Source organism: Argiope bruennichi, chromosome X1 (genome assembly GCF_947563725.1).
Source record: "Argiope bruennichi chromosome X1, qqArgBrue1.1, whole genome shotgun sequence".
Classification (NCBI taxonomy): Eukaryota; Metazoa; Arthropoda; class Arachnida; order Araneae; family Araneidae; genus Argiope; species Argiope bruennichi.
This window is the reverse complement of record NC_079162.1, coordinates 52,900,600-52,909,959: the sequence shown is the minus strand read 5'-3', so window position 1 is coordinate 52,909,959 and position 9,360 is coordinate 52,900,600. Positions and strand designations below refer to the sequence as shown.

The 9,360-nt window shown below is 30.4% G+C and overlaps 1 protein-coding gene across 3 annotated transcripts; it reads left to right on the top strand.

Moving 5' to 3' along the window:
• The first annotated feature begins 3,921 nt into the window (after positions 1-3,921).
• On the top strand, positions 3,922-7,642 carry LOC129958920 (uncharacterized). 3 transcript variants are annotated; one of them, XM_056071661.1, is made up of 2 exons: positions 3,922-3,991; positions 6,789-7,642. In XM_056071661.1, the coding sequence occupies exon 2, from the start codon at positions 6,805-6,807 to the stop codon at positions 7,270-7,272; it is 468 nt and encodes a 155-aa protein (XP_055927636.1). In that variant the 5' UTR covers positions 3,922-3,991; positions 6,789-6,804; the 3' UTR covers positions 7,273-7,642. The 3 variants fall into 3 exon arrangements, 1 of the variants encoding a protein (XP_055927636.1); XR_008783349.1 differs by lacking the exon at positions 3,922-3,991 and adding an exon at positions 6,055-6,429; XR_008783350.1 differs by lacking the exon at positions 3,922-3,991 and adding an exon at positions 6,554-6,647.
• The last annotated feature ends 1,718 nt before the right edge of the window (positions 7,643-9,360 follow it).

Sequence of the window (9,360 nt, the reverse complement as noted above, 5' to 3'; positions counted from 1 at the left end):
GAGGTCATAACTTACAATAGACTTTCAAGAATACACGAATTGAAATTAAAAGCTCCAAATATAATTTCGTTGTCTGCGCCATTGAAATTAACCGAGATTTTTATTCAAAACTTTCTGACATCTGCAGCTTAATACAAATTTAGATTTGATTGCAGCTCTTTTCAATATTCGTGTAGAAGAAAACAGTAATGATTTTTATCTGACTTCATTCACCGAAGCTCATTTTACCACAATATTAAGTTCTAATAGTTGAGTTCTGGGTAATTTTCGAGTCACCGCACACAATTTGTGGCTACATACTGTCTTATATACAAGAGTTCCTCTTGCCATCGTGCATGTTGGAAACTTGAACAACCCGCCACTGAGAATATGCAACAGTTCAGGAATCCTGCGATAATGATCTTGCCGATTTCGCCGTTTTAAAGATCCGCGAAATGACGATTACTTTCGAAGGAGCTGGCCAATCCATGTTCCGGTTCTGTCAACAAAAATAATGGGATCCCTCTGTAACTTTAGTATTCATTATCGCATCTTCACAAAACTGATATCAATGGAAATGGCTCAAAAGAACAGATTTGTTTAGACAGATACATTAACTGTCTAATTAGAATAATTTATTAATTAGCATCATGAAATTCACCAAATGTTTTTGCTTAATCGATTACTCGTCTTGAAAAAAGCCACTAAAATTTCTTGTAAGATAAAAATTTCAGAAATCATAAAGTTTTGAAAAATGGTGCATCTAATGTTAACCCTTTGCACTCGGATGGTGCCTCTCACTCACCATTCAAGACGGTGCATCCTTTTGAAGTTTTATTTTTTTTAATTTTGATTTTTTAAAAATACTTAAAGAATGGTAAGAAGATATGGATTAATTTTTCTGTAAAATTCAACTTAACACTAAAATAATATTTTTTCACAGCAATAAGCAAGTCCTTGTGTTAGCTGAATAATTTTGCATCGAATTGCTTTTACGAGAGAAAAGGGTTGAGTTAATCTTAAAATCTTTTGGTGATATCTTGAAAATTATATTTATCAAATTTTTATTCATTTTAAAAATATAATTTTGCTACAAAAATGAATACAATTTTTTTTAAATGATAGCTAAGCTGAATACTAAAATATATGAATACTAAAAAATAATCACATATCTGAAATAGTTGTAGAAATAATATTTTGGCACATCTGCAAAATCCCCACTGTCGATTGGAAACACTTTGACACACCTACTTGTTGTAGGATTGTATAGTATTTCGATGGATTTACTCATCGTGATGCATGAATTTCAACTACTGATATGAAATCGCCATCGGATAATTTTCATATCAGATGATTTTTATATAAAATGAGATTTAGTTTCTTTTCAAAAATAAACATATTTAATCAGTTAATGTAAAAGATGTAAAATATTAAGAAGAATTTTTTATTGGAAGAAAGAATATGTTGCTGAAATATGATTTTTAACAAATCATTTTATTTTATCTTTCACTCTAAAATTTAACGATCAATGACCAGATGTGCAAGTAATGCATATTTATGAATTTTTATGTAAAATTTAAGAATTAATCCTATAGTTTAAATACTTTAGATTCCGTTGGGCATAAGGATTTCAAATAAAGAGCGATAAAAAATACACTGCTTTTTAAATGCCAATCAAATACAGTTACACATTTCTGTTCGCCATATTGAAAAGCCCTGTTTATCGAGGAATTAAAATTATATTTATTCAACATATTCTATAGGGCGCGGTGGCCTGGTGGTAAGGTCTCGGCTACGAAACCGGAGGGTTTCAGGTTCGAGACCCGACTATACCGAAGAATCGTCGTGTAAACGGGCCTGGTGCACGATAAATTCGTCGGGGTCAAACGTCCTCCCGCTTGTGTGTTGTGGAAACTTGGGGAGGGAGGATGCCAGCTCAGATGTCGTCGTCGCCATTCGATCGTTGTTCAAAATTACGAGATACGTCCCAAAATATTCCTAGTGTGCTTTAAAAGGGACATTAATATAACTAAACTAAGCTAATTTCAATATATTCTATTGTTTGGAATTACTATCTTATTTATGCTTAAAACGTGATTTTATATTTTTCCTGAAATATGGAAATAGGGTAACCCAATTAATTTATTAAATTGTTGAATCTAAGTTAAATAGTGGTCAATCAATTACCACACAGACTGATGTAAATAAAATTTATGTTCATTTTTTCTGTTCAAGTGCAGCAATAAGAGTGTGTACTTTGGACTGAAATCACATTTGTAGATAACCTCATTTTAAAAATTTGATATTCAGATACTAAAAGAAGTGCCCAGCAAAGCTAATACTGAATAACCTGTTTTACGATAATTTTCCTTTCTTGTGATGCGAATGTGGACTTCTTTTCTTTCAAATTACTCACTTTTATATCCTTCCTGAAATTAATTCAGCCATTTATTCAATTTCAATCGCTCATTTCATATTGCTAAATAACTGCCGTTTACTTTTTTATGTTAATTTGATTATATGTGATTAGCAATAGCAACATTAATGCCATTCTCTATCAAATTAGATAATAAATCATTTGCTCTTATCACATAACCTGATAGTATAAAGATAACTAAAATAAAATTTAAAAAGAACAAAAATTATATAATCCTATATATAACTTAACCTCTTATAACCTAATAAAGTTGTATAACATTATATAAAAAAAGCATATTTTACAAAATCTAGTGGCATATTTGTAATTCATATTTGATACAATCCTGCTAATTGCATTCTCACGTTGGTTTATGGTGTTTGTAATAGGATTCCAATGAAAAACTTCAAAATCACTAAATTCATATGCAAATTAATGGTCACTTGATCCTTTTATTTCTTTTCTTTCTGTGATTGCCCTCATGGCTGTAGACATATGTGTTTGAATTGCAAATGATTACTGTTACTGAAAATATTCAAAATGGCAATTGGTGTTTTATTTACTTTACAGTTATAAAAATACGTCCTTTGGACATTAATTTATTGAATAGAAATTTCAACACATGACAGCAGTTTTAGTGCCAAAACTGCATACCAAATTTTATATATCTAGCTTGTTGTACCTTTGAGAAATCTGGTTTGAATACTCGGGAATTGATAGACTAATAGGTAGTGAACCATTTGATAGAGCTTGTCCAAATTTTGATACAGATCTTTAAGTCTGATGATAAAAGGTTGTACCAGATTTCCTCCATCTAGCCTTTTTGAGCGGTCATGTTCTCATCCACTTTGTCGAATAACTAAATATAATAGCTTTCCTCATTTTGATTTAGTCAAAATCTGATATAATACTACGTTTTCAATGATAAGTCGACAAACGAAATTTTATTGTTCCAATTCGCTCCATTTTTGAGTTTCCATTTCCACAGACAGACAAAAAAAAATTTCAAATAAATGTTTTTACTTCAAGGAAGTATAAAACATGAAGTTTTTGAAAATTCACAGGCTAAAATTGTTGGACAATTGCAGAGATTTATCTTACATATACGAGAAAATAAAAAATAAAATTTTAATTCTAATGAAAAAAAAGTGCTGACTCAGATGATGAATTATTTCAAAACCGTAAATATTACAACTGTGCAGTTATTTTAATCAGATGACGTCTTCTGTGAATTTTTCTTCTTTTCTACAATTTAAAACCATAAACTTATTCTATTGATGTAATAAAAATATTCACTGTTTGAAACCAAAGTGTGATATTCTTATTATATAAAAATTATTTATCAGCTTAATGAGTTTCCTGTGTGATTAACAATCTTCTTGCATATGAAAATAAAACGTCCTCCTTCATATAAAGGCAGATAAATTCATTTACTTAAAATGCCATTATGCGAATCAGTTTTCTTTCTAATGAAATAAAAGTTTACTTTAAAATATTGGAGCTAATGTATTTCATTCACCATAAAAATTTCTGGATATTTTACAAATATTTAGGGCCTGATCAACTATGGAGTCGGACTCGAAAATGTTTTAAAAGGTAATAAAATACTTAAATTTCTGATTAAAAAATCTCATATTAGTTGAAATTTGAACATAAAAGTTCATACTAAAGATCCATCTGAGTTATGTTTGGTTAATTTTTTGGAATCTCAGTGAAATAAAATGAAAGAAATGCACTTTTTGCTTTTAGTAATTTTAGATTTACTTAATATATTGCTCTTAATGGGTTGGCTCATTTCATACTAAATTTTAAGTAAAGATTAATTATAACATATGAACTTCTTCGAATTTTGGAACAATTCCTACACATATGAGAAAATGCATACCGGATCGAATTAGTGGAAAATCATGATTTCCGTAATTTGAAAATTCCGAATTACTAATTTGTTTATTAATTCAGTTAATCAATTTTTCAATCTAAATAAAACTGCCTTCTCGAGTAATTTTCATCGACAACAATTTTTTAAATATGTGATAGTAAATAAAAAATAAATTAATTACAGAGATGCCCCATTATTGTTGTTGACAACTGTACATAATTGTGAATGCTAGGAATTTTGAGAAATTATTTCGAAATTGAACTTGTGAGCATACAATACCAAATTCAAAATATCGCAGTATAAAAGAATTTATACCCGATATTGAGCAATCATTTCTGCATCTTTGAGTAGATTCTTGTAAATTCGGATGGAGTTTACAGTCTTACGTTTTTATGCGATTTTGACTTGATATTGGACTTTCTATCTTCCTTAATATGTGTACCCGGCATTTTAAATTTCCTTGTACATACACTTCAATTATTGCACATTTTTAAAATTTATTCAAATTTTATAAATAATGATAATGATGTGCTGCATAATGATTATGCCGCGGTGTCGTGAAAGAAGTTTAAGGATTTAGGATTTCCACCAGTACGTGGATAGGTAGTGCACTGTGCCTTTACATTCGGAGGGTCCCTCCCTGGCACCATTCTAGATGATGTATCTCTAGATTTCGAAAAAAAAAAATTACCTATATATATATATATACTAAAGCAATAAAATGAACCTTTGTATTCGGAGAATAATTATGTGTTTAATTAGTTCTCCAAGTGCAAAATGTTTAAATGATGAGTGTAAAAAGTATTCCCACTTTTATTCAATAGACGGGGAAATAAAGAATTTCCACATGTCGTCAAAATAGCGAGATTCACACACAGTAGCCCTTGTATTGTTTCAAAACCAATATTTTTAGCCAGAAATTGAACTTAAATAATTACTTTTTAAAAACTTTTATTCTTAGTCAATTTTTAATCCAGTATTTCTATTTATATATAATCAAAAATGCAATAATGAAATTATTTTACTAATAAATTAAATTATTTTAAATAAAGAGGTAAAAATATAATTAATGTATAAATAACTGATTTTATTAGAACCCCATTATGGAGTTATCTTCATAATTTAGAGCTTACATCGAAACTTTACGTCTATCTCTAGGTTACCGTGGATTGATTCCCGTAACGTCCTCCAGTAATTAAGCTTCATTTTGAAAGTAGTGAGAATCATATCCACGAAAATTTCTCGAATACTTTCCAATAAGTCTTTTTCCCTACCACCGCAAAAAATTTTAGGCCTTGGGTAAGGTTACGAAAGGTAGATCTTTGGCGTCAATCTATTATTTTTACTGAATCTATCGTGAGGATATTATTTTGAACTCCTTTTAACACCAAAATTTGACACAAAACTACAGTTTTATAAAATAACATACCGATTTTCATTGATTTAAGCCATTGCGTTTATAACTTATTGAAATGGCTTAAAAATGAAACTATCAGACGTTAAATATTGAGCTATAAATGGTTCAGGAAATAAACCATCATGTTTGAAAGAATTAAATAGATTGTTTCAAATCTAAAACTAAAAATATGTAAAAAAAAAAAAAAAGGCAACTGAAATTTAGTAAGTTAATAACTGTCAGAAATCAAAGCAAATAAAACCTAAATGAAAACGAGTAAATTTAAATGATTTTTTTATTGTTAGTACAATTAAGTCTTGATGGATCTTTGACTCTTTCTGCGCCAATCGTATGTAGCTTCTGGCGTGCATTGTGGATCTGAATTCAGAAGGAGAGTGGTAATCCGATTCTCCGTGCCAGCAATGACGTCGATTCGGTTGAAAATGATTGGCGCACTTTCTAGAAGCAAATATTTTGAGGGCATTTTTTGATTTTTTTTAAAATGACCGTCATCCATTTCGGCGGTCAAAAACAAAGCAAATCTAGAAATTGCCTTTGCTCGCACTTCGTAATTTTCTCACTGTGCTCGTAATTAGACGTCCATGCCACACCACCTTAAAGAAATTTGATCCGAGGTAGCTTATTTAATGTCATTCTATTAACTCAAATTTTTTGAGCCATCGGATCTCGAGACTCCCGACTCATCCATCCGGAAGAACTTAGCTGCCGTGAGCTTTTTGGAAATACTACACCTCAGGGGTAAATAGACTTAACTCCAGTTTTTTTCCAGTCCCAAATTTTGATGTTTTTAAGTATATATAATAAAATTATTTTTTTATGAATATTTGCTAAAATATGATATAATGATAAAATAATTGGCAAACCTAAATGAGCTGTTTGGTGGCTAGTCATGAGACTTTGATACTTTAAAATGACTATCTACTGTTTCAATCGAATTGTCCGTGTACAAAGCCCACGTAAGTGTTTACAAATCTATGATTTCACACAACCTGTAATTGCAATATTGGATACATGGATGCGTATACCTGTTAATCCTTGTAAAGTTAAACGAAAAAAAAATATTTTAATTTTTATTTCTGTTTATATTATCATTTTAGGTAAAAGATTTTGAAGATGGCTGCTGGTTATAATGGAAAAATTATACTTAAAAATGAAGAAGCCATCTCAGATGGGCATAGAGTGCTGATTGATTTTGAGGTGGATAACCTAGCAGCAAAAGAAACGTTTGATCTGAAACAGGATCACATTACCAGATGCGAAGTATTACCAACATCGTGGAAATTTCGAATGATGTTTCGACGAGTTTCGGCCAATGGGATTGTTAACATTCCTGTATCTTTAAAGAGATTCGATTCCATGCCTTACCAAGTGAATGCTTCAATTAGTGTGTTACTTTCTGATGGCAGAAACCAGTCTTTTTTTGGCGGCCCAAGAAACTTTATTAAGCCTAAAATGGGATCCGGTGATGAATTACTTGGATACGTAAATGGAATTCTACAATTTCCGCAACACATAGCTTTGTTTAATGAAATGTTAATTGTTCATGTCGTTATCGAATTTCGTTATTGTCATTCAGCGTAACAACACGAAGCAAAATATACAACTGGAAATAACTGAATTATATTTTTCCAATTAACTTAAGATTTCCTCATTTTTTTGCCATTGTTCATTGATAGCTTATGACAAGCTTTGCGTATACTTGTAACACATGACAATTTGTTTTACTCGAGTGTGAATCTCTTGCTATGTGTTCACTTAGTAGGTATTTGTTGAAATAAAAGTAACAAAATAAAATGGGAATGCCAACTCTTGAGAAATTTTCATATTTATGCATGATTAAGAAAGAATATCTATTTCTTTGCAGCTTTTTTTAATGCTTTTTTAATGTTTGTTTGATGTTATGGATCTGTGTTTTGTAATATCAATAAATCATGGCATATTTCATCTAGTACCCACTTCTACTTGTTTTTGTCTTTTGATTCCATTTAAATGAAACGATAAATTAAATTGGCTGAAGTAATATTTTTTATCGAAATATTAATTTTTGATAAGTACGCCTCATGTATAAGAAGCTAGATAGTTCAATATTCAGGCCTAGTCTATTCCAGTTCTGGTTCAACACAGCAAAAATATGATGCCAGGCGAATAGTTAAGCTATCACAAAGATGCAATTACCACAATGTTAATTTCTTTTTTGTTGTTACTCCCTTGCTATTTGATTATTTAAGTTGATTCTTAGCAAATTGAGCATTCTGCTTATGCAGAAATAAAAGTATAATATTGTAATATAAGAATTGCATTAATTCAGGTAATGGAAGAATACAAAAAAAAAACCATCTTATTACACCTGATGCGACACCTTTTTACTTTCTCGCATACGAAATATACAAAAAAAAAAAAAAAAAAATGTAATCATCTAAAAATTTAAACTTGAGATTTTAGTGAATCAACACTTTCAGACCTCCCTGAGTTAGTACTCATATTTGTAATTAGGTGTTTCTATCTGTAAATATAACTCAAAAATGTTTTGAGCTAAACGAATGAAATTTGGTATATAGTCTTTACAACAGATTTTAAATTTGTCAAATTTTAAATGTCTATTCGGAGGAAGTCTCTGTCCGATTATCCGAATATAAGTTAACAAAATAATTACAAAACGAAGAAAGTTAAATGGATGAAATTTGGTGTACAGATTCAACATCTAAAATGTAGACACCTGCTGAATTTCCAACCAAATCCGCTGAAGGAGGGCCGTCTGTCGGTTTGTGCTTTCATGAGCAGGTAAGCGTGATAGCTCAAAAACGTAATGATTTAAATATATGAAATTTGATAAGTGATTTTGTGACTGCAAGCATAGTTCCATGCGAATTTTGTTTTCAATCGGTCTGAAAAAAATATGCATTTGCTTTTCTGGTGCTTATGAAATGACCACATTCCAAGGATTAACCCTTTTCTCCCAAACATATTGCAAATTAATTGGTCCTTCAGTAATTATTAGCATGCAGTTAATAATACGCAAGTACATTTATTAGTGAGTGTATAAGAAAGTTTTGAGAAGACCGCTACCGCTAGTTTTATTTCAACTCTTTATTATAAATATATCCTAAATAAATATATACTAAAAACGAATAACTTTATATGAAAATACCCATAGTTTTTAATGGGATTTAATAACTCTTTTATTTTAAGGTACGTAATCGGTAATCCTAATCAGGATGTCTTAACCGCACGACAAAGAATAGTCTGCAAACATTCAAAATCTTGTATCTTTACTTTTTATTTATTATTATTATTATTTTGAAGTCGAATGAACGACCTCTGAATCAGAAATCTGAAAATCTGCGAACTTAACGTAGTCGACATCAGTCGCGTTGAGTTTTTATTCGGTTGACCAAAAATTATCAGCAATTCTTCTATCACCTTGTCTGTTATATTGCCAAAAGTAGCGCAAACTATAGCTGAATGAACGGCATTTGAACCAAATGTCTAAAACTCTCCGGACATCCGCCACATTGATTTCGTAAATGACAAGCCAAAAGGAATCGGCAAAATGCGACTTCTTATTGACTTGTCTCCCTGTCAACTGTATTGAGTGATGTTATATCCTAGTTTTTCCCTATCAACTATTTCCAATGTTTATAATATATTTATTTTAAGATAGGTTTTAAA

Coding starts and splice junctions, on each gene's coding strand:
- LOC129958920 (XM_056071661.1), top strand. CDS start 6,805: ATGGCTGCTGGTTATAATGGAAAAATTATACTTAAAAATGAAGAAGCC.